The sequence below is a fragment of the Zeus faber genome, assembly GCF_960531495.2.
Source record: "Zeus faber genome assembly, chromosome: 4".
Lineage (NCBI taxonomy): Eukaryota > Metazoa > Chordata > Actinopteri > Zeiformes > Zeidae > Zeus > Zeus faber.
The window spans coordinates 14,661,256-14,687,541 of NC_137191.1; the positions used below are offsets into that span (position 1 = coordinate 14,661,256).

The 26,286-nt window shown below is 46.3% G+C and overlaps 1 protein-coding gene across 1 annotated transcript in view; it reads right to left on the reverse strand.

Annotated features, from left to right (window-relative positions):
* LOC307228782 (protein sidekick-1-like) overlaps positions 1 to 26,286 on the reverse strand; it is a gene marked incomplete at its 3' end in the record, with an annotated part of 283,713 nt that overhangs the window by 93,393 nt on the left and 164,034 nt on the right. The window contains exons 6-10 of the mRNA XM_079998576.1: positions 21,716 to 21,742; positions 10,954 to 11,056; positions 6,969 to 7,144; positions 2,325 to 2,408; positions 437 to 631 (exon numbers count right to left, since the gene is read on the reverse strand). Of these exons, the coding sequence (XP_079854702.1) occupies positions 437 to 631; positions 2,325 to 2,408; positions 6,969 to 7,144; positions 10,954 to 11,056; positions 21,716 to 21,742 (585 nt within the window). The remainder of the gene's footprint in view (positions 1 to 436; positions 632 to 2,324; positions 2,409 to 6,968; positions 7,145 to 10,953; positions 11,057 to 21,715; positions 21,743 to 26,286) is intronic.

A 26,286-nucleotide genomic window follows, 5' to 3' on the forward strand; every position in this document is an offset into this window, starting at 1 on the left:
GGGAATACAGAGGGAAAGAACAAGGAAAGAAATACACACAGTCAAAGAGAGAAAAGGAAAGGCTAATAGAACCAAGATGAAGAAGAAGATAAAGGAAGATAAAACAGGATAATAGGTGATAAAGTTAAAGAACAGCTAATTGGCACTGTTAAGAGATGAAGTACAAACATATAGCTAAAGCACGTTCACTGCGAAGTCCTTTCAATGTTTATTAGAATAAATTGATTAAAGCCTGAAAAGTGAAAAGGAACATTTCCACTAGAAGCGCAACAACTTCCCAGAATGCAGAGCAGATAAAGGTGAAAAAGCAAAGGTGTATAGATTTTACCGTGGTTTAGTTGAGTCGTGAAGGGTTTGAAGACAGTGACTGATTCTGTTGATTGTCTGTAATTCTGCTTTGTGTGATTGTGTGTGTTTCGGTGTGACATAGACTCACTGGAGACCAGGAGGTGAGTGTGCGCCTGAGTTTCTCCGGCGGCGTTCCGTGCGACACACTGGAATATTCCTCCATCTGCCGGCTGCACCCGGCGCACCGTCAGCCCGGTTGCTGCGGTGACCTTGTAGCGAGGGTTGGCAAGTTTGGAGAGCAGCACAGCATCCTTATACCACTCCACCCTGGGCTGAGGCACGCCTACAAGTGTGTGTGCGTGCACGCACACAGAGATGCACACAAAGATACACAGATACACAGACACGCAGATACACAGACACACATACACAATAGTTTTCAATTTAAAATGATACAAAGAATGAGCTCACTGAATAAAATTCTGACGTCAAGGTAGACACTGCCCCCATCTACTTTACTGTAATAAATATGCATGTTAGCCTAATGACCACTAATAATATATTGATTGGAGGGTGTGGGCGACAGGGTAAGGGTGGCGGCAAGGGCCAAAATACATTCTAAATAAAATATGTGGGCGAGCAGTGTAGAGCACGCTTGCCAGCCTCCACCTGTCAGCTCTCTGATGGAGATGGTGAGCAGAGGGTTCATGCAATTTCAATTACCCTATCATTCAATCCACCAAGCCAATATGTGGTTGTGCTTGTGTGTGTGTTTGTGTAGTTATACCGTCCCCGTCAACCTGTTGGTGTTACTCTTTCCCAGATGGACCAAGTATCTCTCACCCGTCACTGTTTCACTGCCAACTTGCTCTCTATCCGTCTTTCCTTCTGCCCTCCCTCTCTCTCCCTCTCTCTCCCTCTCTCTCTTTCTCTCCGCACCCCAGGGCCACGACTATTTAATTACACAGCCTCAGTATCAGATTACTGAGGAGTAACATCCACTCGCCAGTCCGTGAGACCGATAGAGACAGAGAGAGAGAGAGAGAGAGAGAGAGCGAGAGAGAGAGAGAGAGAGAGAGAGAGAGAGACACACAGAGGCTAAAACACAGCAACAGCGGGGCAATGTCAGTCTCTCTGCTGCACTCTTGTTGTGTCCGTCCCCGTTGTATGCGTACAAGGGTTTCGGTGTAATCCAGTTCAACAAAAGCGAAGTTTTCAGGCTCAGTCTCAGCACATTTAATTAGTCAGAATGATACTGTCCAGCAGAACCCCTGCCTAAAGTACGACATAGAGATGGGCGATACTGACTAAATCAATCACAATATTTTTAATAACCAGTACCTCAATATTGATCATTTCATTATTTTGGGGATGACTATTGGTGCTTTCATAAGATATTCACACACGACAAATATTTGAGCAATCATTCGTAAAATGGATATTATGACCAAGCAGGTAGAGCCGTTGATGAGAGAAAAAGATATTCTACTCTATTCTATTCCATTCTGTTGATTAGAAACATTTAAAACAGTCTCTGAGGTTCATAAACGTCCATTAATTTACTGTAAGGCAGGCTCAGAGTCAGCATTCAGCTATAATGCGATATTAGGATCATCAAAATCCCAGACGGTCCCAGTCTCATGTCACTACATCAATATTAAAACAATATATCGACCATACCTAGTATGTAATGGTGCCAAATACTTAGTGTTAAGTGCAGTGGGCAAGAGATGCTTCACACTGAATTCACCATCAATTCACCACCATCAAACCAGGAAACAATGAAGGAACAGTGTGAGAACCGTACCAAGGGATGTGCACACATCTGGGGCTTAGGACCACAGGGAACCAGTGCAGGATTTACTCCAATAAAACCATGGCTCATAAACCCCAAACATCCTCGTGGAGATATCAAGGCATGTACTTAGAAAATCAGGGCAATTAAGTGACTGAGTGAAGGAGAGATTGAGAGCGATTGAGTGTGATATATAGTGATTGATGAGTCCCTCTCTCTCACACGCCGATGCGCAGCATACCTGTTGCCACGCAGGGAATGTCTACATTCTTGTCCACATCTGCCAGGGTCTTCATTTTGGGCACAGAAGAAAAGGACGGCAGCTCTAAAAAAGAAACAGCCATTTAAAGAGCAAAAGCAACAAACTGACACTTTTAAAATAGTTGGAAAAGCATCAAACCGTGGCTGCTTTGAACAACTAATTAACGTTCCACTTGCAGTGAATGGGTGTTGGTTGCCATTGGCCCATAGCTGCTGCAGCATTTGTTTTTGTTTCCTTCTTTCACATTATGTTCACTTCATTGATTTGTTCATTTATTTGTATTGCTCTGAACATTCATTCATTTTGGTGTCATTTAAAAGAGAAGTATGGTCCCCACTGTTCCAAAATCTATTAATTAGACAGTAAAGGAGGAGCTTGGCATAAGAGAACAGAAATAGATGGCGTCCCTTCCTGTGTGGACTGAGGACGGCGGGCAAAGATTTCTAGATTCTTCTCAAATGACTGCCACATATCTCCAAACAAAGGAATATAGTTCTCTCAAAGACACAGCTATTTATTTCCATCCACTCAAGTGTTGCTGTAAATGACAGAAGCAGTTTCAGTTATTAATATCAACAGTCAAAGTGTGTTTTTATAATATCTATATTGCAAATAGCTGTGGGCAGCTGTGTAAGACAGGCATACTGCAATTCCTTTCAAAAACAATGTGTTTAGCGAGAGCTCCAGTACTGAAGCAGCAGGAGAGGATTAAGAGAAAACGTAACAGGCCGTAAATAGGTTTTCCTTTTCCAGAAGGACGCGGCCTCTGGCTATTGTATGCTTGATCACAGATAAAAAGTGTATTTGAATAAAAACGGTCAACTGCACTGATTAGCCACAACATTACAACCACCACTAATAACCCCTTGTGCCGCCCAAAACCGCTCTGACCAGTGGAGGCATTGAGTCCACAAGACCTCTGAAGGTGTCCTGTGGTGTCTGGCACCAAGACGTTAGCAGCAGAGCTTTAAGTCCTGGAAGTTGTGAGGTGTCGCCCCCATAGATCAGGCTTGTTGTTCCAGCACATCCCACAGATGCTCCATCGGATTGGACCTTAACCCAGACCATCCACATGAAGTAGAAGAAAACATGATTCATCAGACCAGGCCACCTTCCTCCATTGCTCCATGGTCCAGTTCTGACACTCACGTGTCCATTGTAGGACAGGTGTTATCTTGGACACTCTGACCGGTCTGCAGCTACACAGCCACATACGTAACAAGTTGTGATGCACTGTGTGTTCTGACACCTTTCTATCATAGCAGCATTAACTTTTTCAGTAATTTGTGCTACAGTAGCTCTTCTGTGGGCTTAGACCAGACAGGTTTGCCTTCCCTCCCCACGTGCATCATTGAGCCATGGGCGCCCATGACCCTGTTGCAGGTTCACTGGTTTTCCTTCCTTGGACCACTTCTGGTGGGTACTAACCACTGCATACCAGGAACACCCCACAAGACCTGCGTTTTGGAGATGCTCTGACCCAGTCGTGTAGCCATCACAATTTGGTCCTTGTCAAAAGTGGCTCAGATCCTTATGCTTGTCCATTTTTCCTGCTTCCAACACATCAACTTCAAGAACTGACTGTTCACTTGCTGCCTAATACATCCCACCTCTTGACAGGTGCCACTGGAACGAGATGAGCAATGATATTCACTTCACCTGTCAGTGGTTTTAATGTTGTGGCTGACCAGTGTATATTCTCCATATACTGTAAATATCTACACAGACAGACAGACACACAGACAGACAGACAGACAGACAGACAGACAGACAGACAGACAGACAGACAGACAGATAGACAGATAGATAGATAGATAGATAGATAGATAGATAGATCGATAGATCGATAGATAGATAGATAGATATATAGATTATTCATCCATTGAACAGGTATTCTAATAAGTTCAAAGCTATATTTTAGTTGAATGTGGCGGATGAGGGGGCGTGATTAAGCCACATCTGCAAGGGGACAGGGCTGGCTTGGCTCTGTGGCGGCGCAGCTTTAACAGGTCTGCCCAATCAGCCTCTTTAGTGCTGATTGGTTGGACCGGCCTGGGAGAGTTTTCATATACAGTATGTTGGTCTGTCTTTCAGTGGTAAAATGGTGAGGCGCATGATGCGGAAACGCCTGCGGTCTGGAGCACAACCACGAGAAACAAACTCTGTTAATCCCTTTTATTTTATCTTCCTGTTTTGCCAGCGAGCCTTTGTGCTATCGTTAAGAATAAAATCCTCGCCATGTCGGCGCTTCTCTGCCCGAACGACTCCCTCTCCCTCCCTAAACCCGTACATGTGGGTAGAGACTCCCACAGTGAAGTATCCTTATTTTCCCTCCCGCTTTTATTCCAGCACAGAGGCCTGCAAGGAATGGAGAATACACAAGAAGAAAACACAACAATACAAGACTGGTTACAACCATTGTGTGTGTGTGTGTGTGTGTGTGTGTGTGTGTGTGTGTGTGTGTGTGTGTGTGTGTGTGTGTGTGTGTGTGTGTGCGGAGATGCAAACAGTAGGCGAAAACAATCGTCACTCTGTTACAACATCTATATTTGTCAGGTTATCCCAGAACACAAACACACAAACACACGCACAACAAAAACACATTGATGCCTTCTATTATTTAGAATCTAGAACCTGGTATTTCTGTGCGCGAGGGAATCGTGCCAACAGATGAGGAAAACAGATGGCGGAAAATTTGGAAGCTGGAACTACAGTAAGAGGCGCAAGCACGCACACACACACACACACACACACACACACATTGAATGGACACTGCTGCTGTGCAGGAATCCACAGGTCAGTTGATGAGAAACAGGTGAATTTTGCAAAGGGGGCGGTTGTGTTTGGATTTTTAAAATCTAGAAGAAAATGTCCGCTGTTCCCGTGCATCAAGGGAGGAGAACAAGCGCAGACAGATCACGGTTCACATCGGCAGGCAGCTGTGTGGCACACAACAACAGGTCCCCGTCTTCATACATATTCTGATGACGATGGTAGAATAAAGATCTAATTGAATAATGAATTAGCTCTGAGGCCTTCTTCTCCATCTTAGACACACACACACACACACACACACACACACACACACACACACACACACACACACACACACACACACACACACACACATACATACATACACACACACACACACACACACACACAAGCCCATGCACGGGAATGATTAAAAACACATAGGCACATCTGTGGACGGGAATATGTCAACGCGTAGACACACAGGAATGAACACCGACACACACACACAAAAGGAAGATAAAAATGCAGACTTGCATGCGCACACACAATATTTGCTCGGGACTACATTTGTTGCATGGAGGTCTGGTGAGCCGAGCACAGAGGAGAGGATCAGCACAAATGTATTCATCGCTCTCCCGCTCCTCTGATACATATGAGCGCACGCGGGCCGACCGTTTACACCGCTGCCGCGCCGTCGGCCTAACCAACCAACAGCATCGAGAAGCAGAGAGATAGAAAGACTGACATGAGGAGGAAACGTCGGAGAGCAAGAGAGGGAAAGAACGGAGAGAAGAGAGAGGAGAGGAGATGAGAGAGGGAGGAGTTCGTTCGGAAGAGGCGGGGAGAGAGGGGGACGAGGAGAGCGCGGAGGAAATGGAGAGGAGAGGAAGTAAAGGGGAGAACAGTCAGGGCGGCTGTCGAGAAGAGGCTGTGGAGCGATAGCTGGATGATATTGAGAGGAAGGACCTGTGGAGAGAAAGAAATTAAGAAAGAAAAGAAAGAAAAAATGGAGGGAGGACGGACGTGTATCAATATTCCAGCAGGTGTCTTGGACTCGTGGGTGATCTGCGTTGCTCTGACAAGCAGATCAGGGAAAAAAAAAAAAAAAAAAAAAAAAAAAGCCACTAACGAAGTTGCAGGGAAAGGTTTTGCTCCATCAATCACATGGTTCTCTGTCTCCATGTGGACACCGCATCCTATTTAGCGAACAAACCCACAGCAGACAGGAAGGGAAGGGGACTTGCTGTAGCTATGTACAGTTTCCCTCTCTTATTGGTTTGGATTTTTGCTCCTGGGAGAAAAAGTATGTTGCTTTGGGTTGCCTTTGTGCATGTGTGTGCGTGTTTGTATGTATACACTTTTGTTCACCTGATAGTGTATGATATGCACGCAGGCAGGTACGTGAGTAAGCGTGCGGCGTATGCTTGTGTGTGTGTGTGTGTGTGTGTGTGTGTGTGTGTGTGTGTGTGTGTGTGTGTGTGTGTGTGTGTGTGTGTGTGTAAACACGCTGGACAGTTTTTCGGGGGTTATAATGGGTAGCAGATTAAGCGGGAGTGCTGCTGTGGGAGACAGCCACCGCCTGGGGTGTTCATGCTCCCGCGCCGTAGAGGGAGGGCCGGATAAAAGGGGGAATAAACAGAACGAATCAGCGCCTGGAGCAAGAAAACAGGAGGAGGTAAGATAAGAGGGGCGCAAAAGAGGACTAGAGGGAGAATGTCTCTCGTGCCGGAATGCTGGACGCTCTCTCGTTCAGGACAATTGTTGATGATCATGTTTGTTAATGTCTGCTCGTTGCTCGTGCGTGTGTGTGTTTGCATGTGCGTGTGTGCGTGTGTGTGTGTGTGTGTGTGTGTGTGTGCGTCTTACCCATGACAGTGAGGTGGGCCAGGGCCTCCGCAGGTTTGTAAGTGCTGTTACTAAGTGATGCTTCACAAACATAGAGCCCTGCGTCAGAAGCGGTCGGAGCAGGAATAATGAGCCGACGACCACTGGCAAGCAAATGCCCATCACGTTTCCATGACAACACAAGCCGCTCCGCTGGTCTGCGCACGGGACAAAACGGAGGAAAATAGAAAAAAAAAAAAAAAAGGGTTAATAGAGGAGAAAAGACAACAAGAAAAGGGACGTGGAGAACAGAACAGAACAGGAGAAAAATTGAAAAGGAAGGAGAGTAGAGGAAGTGAAGAAACAGTGGAGAACAGTCAGGGTGGCAGTCAAGAAGAGGAGCAGAAAGTGAGAAAGGAAGAGGGAAGAAGACAGTGACAGTGGGAGATTAGAGCATATTAGAAGCATCAGTTTCTGTGTCAATGAGGCGGTGAATGAGGGATGGCAGTGTGTGTTAGAGGAGTCATTTCCACTTAGCACCAAGCAGCTTCACTCACTCACAATGGATGTTGGTGCTTGCATCTAAAGCTCTATGCTTTAATGAGGATTGATGAACAATATATATATATATATATATATATATATATATATATATATATATATATATACTGTTCACACTGTGCTTTGCTATGTAAAAAATAGCTTCGCCTACCTTTTAATGCTGGGGCTCGGAAAAGTCCCGCCTTTGTTTACAGCCAACAACAAAATGTAATGCAAAGCAGATAATGGACAGCCCCTTGTGTGAACTCTGCTTAAAAGCCTGCTCACATCAGCTCGTCAAAGCACCACTGTGTGTATCTCTGAGTTGACTAAGTGTTCCCGCTTGTCAAACAGCATGTCAGCTGAGTGAGTACGTTATCAAGAGTTGGAGCCTGGATCATTGCGCTGGCTAGATTTAGGTCTAAACACTTTGAAACACATTCATATTTTGTCGTTGCACAACCTCTCGTGTGATGTGATATCACTGATCCCTTATGTGGGTATTCTGTTGAACTGCATTTTTGAACGTTATTCTCTCATATACAACAGGTTTACAATGCTTCTGCAAAGCCTTAATGTTACTTCAAAATACTTTCAGTCATCACATGTTTCTCACATTCATCTCCTGTAACAATGAACGGGAAACATTTTGTAACTTTGCGCACTTATTAATATATGTTTTCCCATTTGGTCCCGTGTTATATGAAAAATAACAATAGTTTGTCAAAAAGGGATTTGATGCGCGAGCCACATTTCACGATGATTTGACACAAGTTGAACCTGCTTATCCTAAACCTGAGTCAGAACATTCATTTTGACGCCGCGGAAACAAAAAAAAATCAATTAAAAAACTGACAAAACTAAAATATATACAGTGGGGCAAAAAAGTATTTAGTCAGCCACCAATTGTGCAAGTTCTCCCACTTAAAAAGATGAGAGAGGCCTGTAATTTTCATCATAGGTTCACTTCGACTATGAGAGACAGAATGGGGGGAAAGAATCCAGGAAATCACATTGTAGGATTTTTAATGAATTAATTGGTAAATTCCTCGGTAAAATAAGTATTTGGTCACCTACAAACAAGCAAGATTTCTGGCTTTCACAGACCTGCAACTTTTTCTTTAAGAGGCTCCTCTGTCCTCCACTCGTTTCCTGTATTAATGGCACCTGTTTGAACTTGTTATCAGTATAAAAGACACCTGTCCACAACCTCAAACAGTCACACTCCAAACTCCACTATGGCCAAGACCAAAGAGCTGTCAAAGGACACCAGAAACAAAATTGTAGACCTGCACCAGGCTGGGAAGACTGCATCTGCAGTAGGTAAGCAGCTTGTTGTGAAGAAATCAACTGTGGGAGCAATTATTAGAAAATGGAAGACATACAAGACCACTGATAATCTCCCTCGATCTGGGGCTCCATGCAAGATCTCACCCGTGGGGTCAAAATGATCACAAGAACGGTGAGCAAACATCCCAGAACCACACGGGGCGACCTAGTGAATGACCTGCAGAGAGCTGGGACCAAAGTAACAAAGGCCACCATCAGTAACACACTACGCCGCCAGGGACTCAAATCCTGCAGTGCCAGACATGTCCCCCTGCTTAAGCCAGTACATGTCCAGACCCGTCTGAAGTTTGCTAGAGAGCATTTGGATGATCCAGAAGACGATTGGGAGAATGTCATATGGTCAGATGAAACCAAAATAGAACTTTTTGGTAAAAACTCAACTTGTCGTGTTTGGAGGAGAAAGAAAGCTGAGTTGCATCCAAAGAACACCTTACCTACTGTGAAGCATGGTGGTGGAAACATCATGCTTTGGGGCTGTTTTTCTGCAAAGGGACCAGGACGACTGATCCGTGTAAAGGAAAGAATGAATGGGGCCATGTATCGTGAGATTTTGAGTGAAAACCTCCTTCCATTAGCAAGGGCATTGAAGATGAAACGTGGCTGGGTCTTTCAGCATGACAATGATCCCAAACACACCGCCCAGGCAACGAAGGAGTGGCTTCGTAAGAAGCATTTCAAGGTCCTGGAGTGGCCTAGCCAGTCTCCAGATCTCAACCCCATAGAAAATCTTTGGAGGGAGTTGAAAGTCCGTGTTGCCCAGCGACAGCCCCAAAACATCACTGCTCTAGAGGAGATCTGCATGGAGGAATGGGCCAAAATACCAGCAACAGTGTGTGAAAACCTTGTGAAGACTTACAGAAAGCGTTTGACCTCTGTCATTGCAAACAAAGGGTATATAACAAAGTATTGAGATTAACTTTTGTTATTGACCAAATACTTATTTTCCACCATAATTTGCAAATAAATTCTTTAAAAATCAGACAATGTGATTTTCTGGATTTTTTTTTCTCATTTTGTCTGTCATAGTTGAGGTGTACCTATGATGAAAATAACAGGCCTCTCTCATCTTTTTAAGTGGGAGAACTTGCACAACTGGTGGCTGACTAAATACTTTTTTGCCCCACTGTATATATTTTTAAATAAAAAATCCAATATATAAATATATATACACACACACACACACACACACACACACACACACACACACACACACACACACACACACACACACACACACACACACACACACATACACACACACACACACACACACACACACAGGTACTCTTCGCTTAGGACCGAATTCCGTTCCTAGGACCAGGTCGCTAAGTGAATTGGTCGACAAGTGAGGACCCATGTTATTTCACGGTAAGGGGGCGTGGCCATTGTGAACGATAGTGTAGAGAATACTGACAGACTGTGGGAACGAGACTGAGAACGGTGATGAGATGAGATGTATATAGTGTATACAGTGTAGACAGTGTATATAGTATATATAGTGTTTATAGTATATATAGTGTATATAGTGTTATTTCACGGTAGGGGGCGTGGCCATTGCGAATGCTAGTGTAGTGAATACTGACAGACTGCGGGAACTAGACTGAGACTGAGAGCGGTGATGAGATGAGATGTATACAGTGTATATAGTGTATATAGTATATATGCTATATATAGTATATATAGTATATAAAGGGTGAGATGCTTGACGCTGAGATGCCATGGCATTGTACATAGCTTACAATAGAGACTGGTCAGAGAATGTCTGAATGGTGGTAAACCAGACAGGTCGTTAAGTGAGGAGTACCTGTATATATATATTAATTAAATAAAAATTCCACTGAATGTTGAATGTGAATTAAAGTAAACTTTCCATCCATGGGGAAACTTTCACTTCTTTGCACCGCGCTTAACTCAGAGGCTGATTGGACAAGATGAGGTGAAGGGATCAAGGAAAAAACTAATTGGAGTTGACCGCGTGAGTGCCCTGTGAAGCATCTGTTCACAGTGACATTAGTGCAGAGAGTGCAGGCCTGCGTGCAGGGGGGGCCGGGAGATAATAGTGATGGTGGAATGGTTCCTGAGCCATGACTCTATGTGTGTGTGTATGTGCGTGCGCATGTGAGCAAAAGCAAGCTACCTGGCATTAGTGATGCACTCCAGCGTCGCCTCCCTCCCGGCCACCACTGATGTGTTCTTTGGTCCGATCAAAATCGCAGGCGCTATCAGCTCTGAGTCAGGCTCTGAAACACAAACCAAGGGTAACAGAGAAGTGATGAATGCATAAAGGGTGGAGATGAACAAAATGTATATTTGTTGTCACACATCATTCTCAAATGTCAATGAACATGTCAGTGCCCTCCCGTCTATCTGTGACAACACCCTGCCCTTTCTCACTTTCCTAATTGTCTCTTCCCCATCTTCAGGCTTTATATCTGCTGCTTTCACGACCGCCAGAGTCAAGCCTCTACTTAGGAAACATTCAATCGACCCCACCGTCGCCCATAATTACAGAACTGTCTTCTCATCTTTCCATCTAAAACCCTTAAATGAGCAGTGTCCAAACAACTCCCTGTATCTCTCAGATCCACGTCTTGGACCCAGCCTGCAATCAGGTTTCACAACTGACATGGCTCTCCATGCAGCCATCCCGGAGTCCTGCTCCTCTCTCCTTAGGCCCGCTTTATATTCGCCGCAGCCGTAGTGTCGTTTCGTGCAGGCGGTGTACAGGACGTCATTTCAGCGCTCGCGACAGTGCCGCACGGAGATTTGGCGTGAAGGCGTGCATAGAAGCTTACATAATGCACAGGGATAACATTTCAATGAGGAATTATAAATATATTTTTAAATGTGTTTGCGTTCGCGTCCGAACACGGCTCTCCAAGCCTGATCGCCGTGCCCCGTTCCGCCAAATAAAACAACTAAAAAAAGTTCGGGGGCGGAGGAACGGGCACAACTCCTAGTTCCACACCGATCCATAAGCACTTGTTTCGTTCCATAAGGAGATGTAATATAAAAGAACCTACATCTAAAATCAAAACACACTGTTTTGGCAAGCTGATCTTGGGCAAACCGTTTGCTGGCTTGCGCATCTACGGTGCTGTCGAAGAGGGCGAAAGGTGCGCAAAATGCGCCCTTATCGCTCCCTCTCCGTGCCCCCTCTCAGGATGGCGCCCTAAGCGGCCGCCTATCGCATATAGGAAGAGCCGAGCCAGCCCGCCCCCAAATAGACCAATTTTCCCATTGAACAGCTGAATCCGATTAGGTTAACAAAATTCTGAGTCGGGTACAGCCCTATATTAGATATACAGTATATGAAGCATTATACTGTACATATACATACATTTAACACTTTCTTTTTCATTTCACTGCTCTTTTCTCAGGTCCTTCCCTCATGACTCCTTTGTAATGTTCACAGCAGTTCTTTCAGTTTCCCATGGTGATTTGGGCACATCTCCCCCTGTCTTTCAGGAGACTATCACCATGGCATCTACACGGCACTATGTCAACTATCAATGCTGGTGCAGTTAATCTAATTTTCTGCACCTAATCCTTTACTCGATCCTCTCTCGGCTTGGCATTTCAGAAACTGCACTCTCCTGATTTGCATCCTACCTGACTAATTGCTCATACTGGGTCATCTGGAGAGGAGCTCCAGCCACACCCCAAAAAAAAAAATATCTCCCTGGAGAGGGCCGTCTACACAGACCTCTCCATTACCGCTGAGGACACCACAACCTCTCTGCCCATTCAGAAACCTTGGGGTGATCCTGGAAGACCAGGCATCCTGCTCTAGCAGCACCACCTGCTCCTGCTGGCTTTACCGCAACACCATCCACAGAACTCGGTCATGTTTTTTTATGAGCGGAACAGTGCAACAGATACGGTACAGGTCGCTCATCCCAACTCTGTAAAGTAATTAATATTCATTGTTCTTATTGAAGGCATTGCTGATATTGACTATGCAGTTGCCCTGACTACGTTCAAACATACTTACTTTGAGTCGTGTTACACAAATGTGTCTACTTAATGAGATTACATAAAATAACACCAACCTTGACTGAACACAAATATATAATAAATAACACAAATATTGATCATTTGGGGGGGGGGGGGGGGGTTGTGTGTGTGTGTGTGTGTGTGTGTGTGTGTGTGTGTGTGTGTGTGTGTGTGTGTGTGTGTGTGTGATTGGACGTGGACAGGGTGGTTAAAGCCCTGATTACGGAGATTTTTAGTCGGGAGGACAGAATGAGGAGGCGGGTGCGAGGGAGGTAAAGGTGGAGTGTGGGTGGAGGGGCAGAGAGGGGCTGGAGTGAGAAGTGAGGGAGGAAGAAAAGTATCTTTGATCTCAGCTTTGAAGGCAACAAGGAAAAGGTGGTAATTGACTCACACTTCGCTCTTTGTTCCCCTACTTTTTTATTCTCACCTTCTCTCTATCGCTCCCTTTTAATCAAAAAGAAAGCGAGCTGAAGTCGTATCACAACGCTACACAGACCCAGATCTACATAAGCCCCCTTTCCACATGGAATCCATAACATTGCTGGATAAAACAATATCCGGAAAAGGCAGTAGATAGTCATTCCCACATCGGCCTCCTTCACGGAGAACATTACGGATACAGTACGTAATGGGTTAGGGTTAGTCCCTCATGTCCAGTGTAGATGCCATTGTTGAGACAATCTGTCGGCAACGGACGCATCTGAATCAGTTTGGTTCTGAATCGGTTTCGTTTTTTCCCCTGGCTCTCAGAGACCAGCGCTTCGCTTCCCGTCTCCCCACCCCACTCGGACGGACTCTTCCCTCCGCTGACGGAGCCAGGACACAGGGACAGAGGACGCAATAACCCCAACCCAATGTTATTAAATCAGCCTGATCGTTTTCAACCTGTTCTACACTCTCCGCCTCCATAGAAGGAACTTTCTCCACCCGTTCTACCTCCCCCTGTCCGCTCGCTCCCTCTCCGGCTCCGAGCTCCGGTGCAGCCAGCTTGGCAAGCCAAGCGATTGTGCCCGATGTCCCCGCACCGCACCCCTAATACTAACAGACACGTTTAGGGTCTGAGCAGCATTTCTAAGAAGTAAAAAATTTGGTCTGTTTAAACCTTCTTTCCACGTGACCAATATGCGATTCTCACAAGAAAGGGAAAGAGAGAGCGATATAGATAAATAGATAGTGTTTCCATTTTTAAGTACTAATAATATTAACAGAATAGTACAATAGTACAATACTCCTGATTGTCCAAGTCTTGATCAAGTCTGTGATTCAATTATTTATTGTGATTCCAAAAAGAAATCAGAAATATTGAAGAAAACAATCCTCAACCAGTACTGTTTCCAGCACCAGATAGATAACGAAAGAGCCATTGTACAAATATGAATTCAAAGAATCCACTGTAAATGTTCTCATTATTATGTGGTAATATTACATACTTGATGGAAATACACATCGGTTATTTGTCCCTCCAGCCGATGGATGTGTATTTTCCATTGTGTATTTCAAACCCCAGATGAAAAAGGAGTCATTTTGACACCAATTAGTCCAAAGACCTCTGCTACCACCACCTGAATTGAAGGTACAATCATGATCACAAAAACTGAATAATTATTAAGTGTGTCAAGGGGCACAGTCTCAAAATCGTGACAGCATATGCTAAACAGGTTCAACCTGCATAAGTAAAGAGGCTCAGTGGTCACGAGCAGAAAGTCAAGAGCAGGAAAAATTCCACAAAGGTTCAGCCTCAGAAATGACCACATATTTAAATCTGCACCTTGGTGACACATTCCTAACAAATATGGCTTGCTGTTGTGAGCGTCAAAAAGCAGGAATTAACAGACAGACAGACAGACAGGCAGACAGACAGACAGACAGACAGATAGATAGATAGATAGATAGACAGACAGACAGACAGACAGACAGACAGACAGACAGACAGACAGACCCCTAAGAGATGTGACAACATGGTCTGATGAGTCGTCTTTCATCTCATTCCATACAACCTGACAGCTTTACTTTTGGAGAAAGTCCTGTGTGTGTACAAAGTACAATGTGTGGTGACAACTGTTCCCATGATGGAAGACCCGTCATAGTGGTATAGTCCGATCAAGCGAAAGAGAGAGAGAGAGAGAGAGAGAGAGAGAGAGAGAGAGAGAGAGGGAGGGAAGGTAGAGAGAGAGCGAGAGGTCTCTTGGTTGTGTGTCGCGGGAGGTGAACGTGGAAAGAGGGTAGTTGTGACGAGCGGCCAACCCAGCACGGCCTTCACTGGCAGAAGCGGAGGTAAATAATGGGCGAGGGAAGAGGCCGGGTTGATGCCAACCTGTAGACCGGCGGTGGTGGTTATGGTGGCGCAGGGGATACACAGAGAGGATTTGATTTGTGCAGATGGTCTGCTCACGGAATGACAGACATGACGGTGGGAAGAGAGGGAAAGGAAAACTTACCATATGGGATCTGCTCTTTCTCTCTCTCCCTCTCTCTCCCTCATCATGTTAGGATTTAATCTATTCTCTTTGTCTGCTTCCTGGTACCCATCTCCCCATTTTCCGTTCACCCTCGCTCTTTCTCTGCAAGCCGTGTTTAACTAACATTAAGGATTAAAGGTGCAGTCTGTATTGCAACAAATTGAATACCCCCCACCTCCCCTCACCCCTCCCTTTCCAACAACGTAGGAGAAACCACGGTGGCTACAAGCTAACATGAGCGAAGTAATGCTAACAAGCTATTATATTCATGGCGTTTAGTCTGATAGCGAGAAAGCATGAGCAGGATACATATTTTATTATTTTATTATCTTTTATAATCCAACAGACTTTTTGCCAAGTATGTTCGGTAAATTCTACACACTGCACCTTTAAATGATCAGTACTTTTATTATTAATTTGTTGATCTCTCAACAGCCACATGTGCTGAGCATGATGGGAGAAAATGCAACTCTCGAATCTGTCTCTAATCCGGGGGCAGGATTCCTCATCAAGTAAACAACGAGCCAGGAAGGAGGTGGAGAGGGTGGAGGAGTTGGGGTGTAGTAGAGAAGAGGTAGAGAAGAGCTGGATGAGCAAAAGATGAAAAGCCGAGAGAAAAAAAAAATGAGAAAAATGAATGGACAAACAACTGGGGAGAGAAGGAATGCGTGGAGGCAGGAGGACATAACACAAGCTGAACCAACAAAGACCGAACTGTGTGTGTGTGTGTGTGTGAGTGTGTGTGTGTGTGTGTGTGTGTGAGTGAGTGTGAGTGTGTGTGTGTGTGTCTGTGTGTGTCTGTGTGTGGGTGTGTGTGTGTGTGTGTCGTACCCAATGTGGGTAGGGAAGTGAGTCACGCGGCCAGTGCCTCATAGCAGCCCTTTTTTTCCTCAGTGCAATCATTGCTAATTGACAATGCCGTACTTCACAAATGAAATGTCTGTGTGTGAGTGTCTATGTGTGTGTGTGTGTGTGTGTGTGTGTGTGTGTGTGTGTGTGTTTATGTGTGCGTGTGTTTATGTGTGCGTGTGTGCAAGCCTGGTACATGAATTCAAGTAGCGATTTCCCAAATTAAATCAAGGACTGAAATTATGGGAAAAATGGGGATTGGTGCAGCTTTGGTGAGATAGGTTGCTCTAGAGAAATAGTGGGAGAGAGAGAGAGAGTGAGAGAGAGAGAGAGAGAGAGAGAGAGAGAGAGAGAGAGAGAGAGAGATGAAAGGCTATTCCATCCACAGATTACAGTGTAATCCCTCTTTGAATGGATTTTCTCAGATTACATCTTGTTCTCCTATTAATTCTGTCAATCACTCCACTATTCACCGCCTGCTAGTCTGTGTGTGTGTGTGTGTGTGTGCGTGTGTGTGTGCGTGTGTGTGTGTATTTCCTATGATAGTAGATCGGTTTGTTTTAAGACCGTTAGATAAATCCCTGAAGAGACCTAGAGACCACAGTGATGTTGGCCCCCTCAGCGGCTGAGGGACCAACATAAACATACATACACACGTACACACGCACGCGCGCACTCACACAGGCACGCACGCACGCACGCACGCACGCACGCACGCACGCACACACACACACACACACACACACTAATAGAATTGTCACCTGTCTGTAGGGTTCACGGCCAACTAGCACTCTGAGAACCCACATGCAACAAAAAGCTGGGGGATAAGGACAGAGGAGGGTTAGACATGGACAGATGTATTGGAAGATCAAGAGGTGACAGTATTTAAAGATAAGAGGTCAAACTGTATTAAAAAGAGTCAACCATTTAAAACTTGTTTCAGGCGCAAATTCACACATACAGTGAGCAGGAAGCAGAAAGTTATCTATCTATAATGCCGATGTATGATGAGGTGTGTGTGAGAGTGTGAGTATGTGTGTGTGTGTGTGTGTGTGCGTGTGTGTGTGTGTGTGTGTGTGTGTGTGTGTGTGTTTGCAAATGTGTGCATGTCAGCATGCTCATTAATGCTGTAGGCTGACAGCCAAGTGTCAGAGTCTCACCCTAAACTTGGTTTAGAGTGCCACTGGTAACCACAAGCCAAGCGCACACACTCTTATACAAATACACAAACAACACACACACACACACACACAGACACACAAAGGGCCGACCCCCAGGGAGAGGGAGTGATAGATGGGCACACAAAAGGGAGTGAGACACACAATAGCGAGGGAGTGAGAGGACTGAAAGAGAGATGCCCCCGCTTTTAAATATTCATCTCCTCCTTCAGCTGCTCAGCCCTCGCTCTATCACTGTCATCATTTCCTATCAGGCAGGGGGACTGAATGTCATGAATCCTCACTGAGATCCAGTATTCTTTTGTCTACTCATTTTAAGTTCATCTAGATCTGCCTTTAGCCTTGTCAGTAACTCTCCTGTCATTTCAGATCAGGCCACTCCACTTTGCTCGACATCACCTAGGTTTCCTGCTCCTCCCCTCACCAGCAGCTCGTCTCCTCATCAGTCACCCAGTACTTATACTGGTCCAGCTCCTCTGTTCTGTGCCAGATTGTCTTTGCTTAGGCTGAGCGCTCCAGCGTGTCGTCTAGTGATCACCCTATTATCTAGTTGATTCACCGGTTTTTGGATCCTCTGCCCGTTTCACAGATTTTGATTCCCTGCCTGTTCCTTGCCGGACTTGTTTGCCCTTGCTGACGGATATCCTGGTTTGTTTGACCCCTGGCCCTTTTTGTTCGAATAAACCCCCGGAGTCTGTGAGTCTAATGGTACAATCTGACCAGAATTGGACCCAGCCGACTCACTCAAATGGCAGATCAAGGTCCAGGCTGGGGTCCTGCACCAACAGGAGCAACAACTCACCGCCACGGAGTTGGCTGTTCAGGAATCCTCCTCCCGTCATGATCAACACCTGGAGGCTCTCAGCGACCGGATTCAGCAGCTCGCCCAGGTCAGTCAAGCGTCCGCTGTTGCAGCCTCTACCAGCCCTTGCGCTGGTTCGAGTCCGTCTCAACCCCGTCTCAACCCCCCCGAACGCTTTTCAGGAGTACTCCAGGTACTTGTCGGTCCTTCCTCACTCTCTGTTTATTCACTTTTGAGTTACAGCCCTTCTCATTTCCCACAGAGAGCCAGGTTTTCCCAAAGTCATCCACGACCACCAGCGTCGCCTCATTCGTCTGTGTCAGCACCTTCCTTGAGCGCCCCTAGCGACGCAGTGGAGCCCATGCAGGACCAGGCTGTCGTCAGGGCCGCCGGAGGGAGAACTGTCTGTACTGTGGGCAAGGGGGACACTACGTGTCAAGCTGCCTGTTAAAACAGAGGAGCTCACCAGTCAGCCAGAGGGCGCTGGTGAGGCGTGCTATCAGTTCCAAAGGACCCACTAATCCATTTCTAGTGGTTGTCAGAACCCACTGACGCCAGAGCACTCGATGGCCACCTTCTCTCCTCCATCACTTATAAGATTGTCCTGGTACACCTTGACATATTGGGGAACCATCACAAGACTCTATCCTTCTACCTCATTCATTTGCCCCAACACCCTGTGATCCTGGGATTTACCTGGTTAGAGACACATAATCCACAGATTGACTGGGGAACGGGGTGCATTTTACAATGGAGTTCGTACTGTAACTCTGTATGCCTTAGATCGGCTCTGTCTGTAATTCTGTTCCGCCCGCAGAATTTCCTCATCTGTCAAAGGTGCCTCCGGAGTACATGCCACTGAGGGAGGTATTCAATAAGACCCGGGCCACCTTGCTTCCACCTCACTGGCCCTACGCCTGTGGTATTGAACTTCGCCCTGGTCCCATGCCCCCGAGGGGTGTCCTCCAGAGGCTTCTGGAGAATAAACGTGAAAGCCGAGAAATGTGAGTTTCATGTTCCCAGGGTCTGCTTTTTGGGGTTTGTGGTTGAGGGGGGAGCATACAGATGGACCCAGCCAAGGTTTGGGCAGTCGTCGACTGGCCGGCCCTGGCCTCCAGGAAGAAGATGCAGCAATTTTTGGGGTTTGCTAACTTCTACAGGAGGTTCATCCGCAACTACAGCCAGGTAACAGCACCCCTCACGGCATTGACCTTGCCTAATGCGCCCTTCATCTGGTCTTCATCTGGTTTTGTGAGTTAAAGAGTCGATTCACATCCGCACCCATCCTTAACCTGCTGGATCCCTCCTGTCACTTTGTGGTGGAGGTAGATGCCTCAGATTTGGGCGTGGGGGCAGTACTCACTCAGAGTGGCTGTTGACCAGGAGCTAAATCTATGTGCTTTTCTCTCTCTCGCAAGTTTTCCCCTGCAGTACGCAACTATGACATAGGGAACCGGGAGCTGTTAGCTGTCAAGATGGCATTGGAGGAGTGGAGGCACTGGCTGGAGGGAGCGGAGCACCCATTTATTGCCTGGACGGACCATAAGAATCTGGAATCCATTTGGTCAGCCAAGCACCTGAGTCCCAGGCAGGCCAGGTGGGCACATTTTTCATTGGTTTGACTTTTCTCTCTCATACCGTCCGGGGTCGAAGAACACTAAACCCGACGCTCTGTCACGCATCCATCAAGCTGAGGGCCACCCTTCACAGCCAGAAGAGATTTTGCCGCGATCCTGTATTGTCGGAGTGGTGGCCTGGGAGGTGGAGCAGAGGGTAAAAGACGGCCTTTCTAGTCACCCATCCCCAGCAATTGTCCTGATAACTGCCTGTTTGTGCCAGCCAATGTTTGTCCCGGGTCCTCCAGTGGGGACATTCCTCCCGGCTAGCTTGCCTCCCAGAGTAGCCAGAACCCTCTCTCTCCTCCGATAATGGTGGGAGTCTATGGATCGGGATATCCAGGAGTTTGAGGCTGCATGTCCTGTGTGTTCACAGAACAAAAACCCCCGTCAAGCCCCAGTGGTTCTGCCCATTCCTCGTCATCCGTGATCCCACTTCTCATTGGAATTTGTCACAGGCCTGCCCACTTCTGAAGGTAACACTACAATTCTCATTGTGGTGTCATGTTAAATCAGGTGTTCAGGTTGCACGGCCTCCCTAGAGACATCGTCTCATATAGGGGGCCACAATTTACCTCCTGTTTTTGGACGGAGTTTTGCACACCACTGGGGGCCACAGTCAGCCTCTATGGGGTTCCATCCCTAGTCCAATGGCCAGACGGAGAGGATGAACCAGGAGATGGCGACCGCGCTGCACTGCATGGTTTCTAGAAATCCCACATCCTGGTCCAAACTACTGCTATGGGTTGAATATGTGTCCTGCCCAGCTCCGCTACGGGTCTCTCCCCGTCCCAGTGTTCCCACGGCTATCAGCCGCCTCTGTTTCCCGAGCAGGAATGCAAGGCTAGCGTCCCATCTGCTCAGGCTTTCATCCGCTATTGCCAACGAACCTGGCGGCAGGCACGGGCCACCCTACTCTGCACCTCGGACCGATATCAAAGGTTAGCCAACCGTCACCGTACCCCAGCTCCCGCCTACACCCCAAGACAGAAGGTCTGGCTCTCTACACAGGACTTACCCCTCCAGGTTTAATCCAGAAAGCTGGCCCCACGCTTTGTGGGTTGGTTCCCCATTTCCAAGGTCATCAACCCAGCAGCTGTTCGCCTCTGTCTTCCCCGGTCTCTCCACATTCATCCGACCTTTCATGTCTCTCGACTCAAGCCGGTCAAGGAAAGTCCATCACTCCATCACCTAGGTTTCCCACTCCTCTCCTCACCTGCAGCTCATCTCCTCATCAGTCACCCAGTACTTATACTGGTCAATCTCCTCTGTTCTGTGCCAGATTGTCTTTGCTTAGGCTGAGCTCTCCAGCATGTCGTCTTGTGATCTCCCTATTACTTTGTTGAGTCCCCGGTTTTTGGATCCTCGGCCTGTCTAAAAGATTTTGATTCCCTGCCTGTTCCTTGCTGGACTTGTTTGACCTCGCTGACGCATATCCTGGTTTGTTTGACCCCTGGCCTGTGTGTGAACTCACCCGCTCCCCTGCGTCATGCTTTTGGGTTCACCTCTAATTTCTCTTTTAATCAAGATATATATTTGTAATTTATATTTATGATATTATTGTTACTATTTATTGAAAACTAATCAGGATCTGCATGATCAGTTCATGGAGGATTATAGGCTCTGTTAAATCAGGGCACTGGATATGACAAGTACATTTTACTTTTAATACTTTAAGTACATTTGACAGCAAGTACTTCTACACTTTTACTTAAGTAGAAATGCCAATGTTTTGACACCCCCCGAGCATTAAAAAAAGGGAACCTGCCCTTCAACAGACCAGAACCACTGCCGGGCCCAGCTTTAGAGCTTTGCTCCATGGCGACCACCCGAGTGGCTAACCTTTCTGTGGGTGAACCCCGTCTCTGCGAGGAGCCACGGGTTAGAGAATAAATTATTTCCGTGAACGGGGAGAGAGAGAATGAGAAGGAGAGGGGAGGCAGAGGGGAGACAGACAGTGGGATGTGTAAACAGTGTAAGATGTAAATGGCGGTATTACCTGCTGACCCACGGTTCTTCTTACCGACTGCCCGTCAGCCCAGAGCACACAGAGGGAGAGAGGGAAACGGGGGGATAGGAAAGAAAAGAACAGAACAGAGATATAATTTAGATTTCAAGCACTTCCACCGGGCGCAGCAAGAAGAAAAAACAAATTTAGCAAAATCCACAAAAGGCTAAATAAAATATAGGCTTTCACAAATCCACTGGCCAGCCTCGCCTTAAGTGTAAGAGGCAGACAGTTTAAGTATCAAGTACTTTACCGGTGAAAAGAGGGAGGAATAGAGAAAAAATGAAATGGGATTATAAAGAACCTGTGAAAAACAAAGGGGGAAGAGGGGAAAAGGTAGAAAAGAGAGCGAGAGAGAGACCAGCGCGTTATCATTGTGTCCAGGGGATCCAGACTCTTTGTCGCCCATCTATCACCTGTCAGCCACCCAACTGTTTTCCTCCTTCTCTTCTGCTTGTTCACACCCTTCTTTTTTATCTCGGTCTGCCTCTCAAACTCCTCTGGTCACAGAACTGGCCCAGAGCGAAATGCTTGTATCGTTTTGACGTCACACTGGCCCAAAAACTCACGACTCACTACTCACCCATGAACACTTCACGCTCATTCAGTCCCTCATTCACCCGACACTCACTATTTTGTATGTGTGTGTGTGTGTGTGTGTGTGTGTGTGTGTGTGTGTGGGTGTGTGTGTCACAGAAGAATCTGTGTCAGGGCCTTAAATTAGATTCTGGCATATCGGATTAGCATCATGTAAGGCTCACCCGCCACACACTCACACACACACACACACACACACACACACACACACACACACACACACACACACACACACACACACACACACACACACACACACACACACACACACACATCTGGAGTCTATACAAAAATGGATGAGTGATGCAGGTGAGCAGGCCAGTGACGAGGGAGCAAACAGAAGCAGTCAGGACACATTCAGACCCAAAGCTACAGCAGCAGAGAACAAAAGAGGTAGAAGACAACAGAGTCTGGTTTTCTGTTGAAGTTTTGGGTGATGTGGACACACACACACACACACACAGAGACACACACACACACATTGAAAGGATACAAAGAGCACAACATTTCATCTTGCTGTAGGTGTACAAACACAGACACAACACCCCCCCCCCCGACACACACACACACACACACACACACACACACACACACACACACACACACACACACACACACACACACACACACACACACACACACACACACACAAACACATACATACACAAACATCACACACACACACACACACACACACACACACACACACACACACACACACACACACACACACACACACACACACACGTTTAGTTTTGGGACATATATTTCTGCATGTGTATTCAAATGATATGTCATTATGAGTCATCTTCGGTTCAGAATTGGAATGGGAGACAATAGGGACATGAGAGAGCAAAGAGAGAGAGAGAGAGAGAGAGCGAGGGGTTCAAAACAAAACATCCGATATTCCTAGAGCTAAATCCACTAAACCATATTTTCTGGTGACTTGCACATCCACATTTGTTTCCAGAAAACGCTGTAATCCTCTGGATGTCTTTTGGTTTCGCTGCCTATTGGGTTTATCGTTGTGCGCATCTCGCGGTGCCAGTAACCAGCGTTGATGCCAAACACCCACTTTTAACTCTTGGCCTGACATAAAAAAATGCAAAAAAGTGGAGGAGCACAACCAAATATTACAATCAATATTAATGCAACACTTTTAAAATACAGTTCTAGTTTGAGGTGATATGGATGTATTAGTGTGCACTGAGTGTGTCTCTTGGTGTTTCCAGGCTGCTGAGTATGATTCGTATTCATGTATTCACCGCTGTGTATTAAAATGCCTGAGGGGCTGACGAACAAGCTTGTCACCATTTTCAGTATTTGTGTGTGTGTGTGTGTGTGTGTGTGTGTGTGTGTGTGTGTCTTCCCTTTCTGTGCATGTGCATGTTACTTAGTGTCTCCAGTATGTGTTTATGTCACTGGTCAGCCTCAGCTTTTCCAATATACTATAGGAAACAATGCCATGTCCTTTTCATTGGAAATATCCCTGTGTGTGTGTGTGTGTGTGCGTGTGTGTGTGTGTGTGTGTGTGTGTGTTTTGGCAGAAATGTCCTGCAAAATGACCCTGTGCACGTTGTGACTCAGATCACCTCTTTGCTCAACGAGCCTGAAGCCTTAATGACTGAACCACTGTCTGTATACTCAGGCCCTACAGTCTTCAATAGAAGTCAGTACCTCACTACACACACACGTACGCACGCACGCACGCACGCACGCAAGCACGCACGCACACACACTGTGGAAAAAATAACTTTTAAAAAGAAAAAAGTATAAAAAATAGGCCCCATATACACACACAGTGAATACAAAAACACAGTCAACACACAGATGCACGGTGTATAACACCCCAATCAATCCATTCTGCTGGTGATCTGGCTTTATTTTCCCCATCCGGCCACATTTACATTCATTTTCACATTCCCCCCACAGCTGAAGTGGATTTTTTTTCCCCATTTTAAATCAGCAGCACAGAATTCACAAGGCCATCCTCTCTCTTCTCCTCGCTCTCTTTCTCTTACACCACGTCAATTGTATTAAACCTTTCACCACTCCAATTTTCACTGTCCATATTCTCTCTCCCTCTCTCTCACACACACACCTCTCCTGTCCTTTTCCCTTCACAAACACACTAATATACTCAAGCAAATGTGTAACCATAGACACACACACACGCACGTGCGCGCACACACACACACACACAGACACACACACACACACACACTCACACACACACACACACACACACACACACACACACACACACACACACACACACACACACACACACAAGTCCTGTTTGAAATCCGGTCTGACTAGAAGATCTTTGAATCTAGGCAACAGCCATAGGCACACACACATATACACACACTCACATACCTCTACACACTGTCCAGAGGAGTAATACACTGAAGAAGGCGACAGAATTCAACCCATGACCTCAAAACAAAGCAAGGATCACATGCTAACATAGCTTTCTGCCGTCTACCTTTCTGTCTTGCCCGGTGCCCTTGCCCTATTTCTCACCGGCCGAATCGGACAGCAACCGTTTAGACTCCAATGAACAGCGCCGCGCAGCTATTCATGTCTTTATATTTCTCATCTGACTACACACCTGGCCAATGTGGCGTTCCAGTATTTGATGGTAAACAGAGCTTGCACGCTCGTTCTTCCCCCATCTTTCATCCTGCCATCCGCTGCTCACGCGCTAAATGTGGCGAGCGTAAGGTTATGTCTTTCTGCTTTCTGCCTGCCTCCGCCGCACACTAGAGCCAGCTGACCTTTCCAATTTACCGTGTCAATACCCTGGCAACACACACACACACACACACACACACACACACACACACACACACACACACACACACACACACACACACACACACGGGCCGACGGAACAACCTTGTCTGACACAAACATCCATGTGAAAGACGGTGTCAATCATCCATGTACGAGTGCCCAAATGTCACCGAGTTTTGACATTCTCTTTGATCATTGTCAGAAAGATAAAAAATAAATAAATAAACTCTTTCGGTCCCGTTCTGTTTCCTTCCTTGCTCAGCTGCTCTCCGATTTTTTTTTTGTTTGGGCTTTACCTTTCTGTTTTATTTTTTATTCTTTTTTTTTGTATCGCTGAGATAAATATAGCTGCGCTGAATAGCACCGCACCTTAACACCCCACTCATTGCCTCAAGGGTAAAATAAAGAGCGCAAATACGGGAGAGACAAACACAAATCAAAAGGCCGCCGACGCGGGAGACAACAAACAAAAAAGATGTCCAACCTTAACAAGAGAGAGAGGAGGAGAACAACAGATGAGAGTGCGGCGTGATGCAGAGGAGGAGTGTGGATCACAATGTGCACTTCACGTTGGAAGACTGATGATCGTGCAAAAAAAGAAAAAAAACAAAGTCAATTGAAAAGGGAAAGTCTGGGAGTTTTGGAGCCGTGCGGCTGCAGTCGGAGCAGAGGAGGAAAAAAAAAAGGAAAAAAAAAAAAAGAATAGAGGTTGTGTGATCCCGGGGAAGGGGACCCAGGAATATTAAAAGCAAAGATAGAGAATGTCACAGATGAAAGATGTGACTCCGGTACCCAGAGGAAGTTGATGCCAAAGGTTGGGTTCTGTGTGTGTGTGTGTGTGTGTGTGTGTGTGTGTGTGTGTGTGTGTGTGTGTGTGTATTGTTAGCGCAGGCTCATCTCGTCTTCAATACGGTTAATGCTGTCGAGTTATTTTACATCTCAGCTCGGTGGAAAGTTTTGGGGGGTTTTCTTCGCCTCTTTTTTCATCACTACCTGACAGCCTACGCAGATATCACCATCCCCTCCCCCTGCGCGCCCACCACCTTGGGCTGAAGCAGCAGATGGAAGCCGGACCACCAGAGAGGAAAAACGCATCATTACTTAATCAGTCCCCCCCACCTTCCCTTTATTCTTCGTCCAAAACGCCACAGGGAAAGCCCGATAAC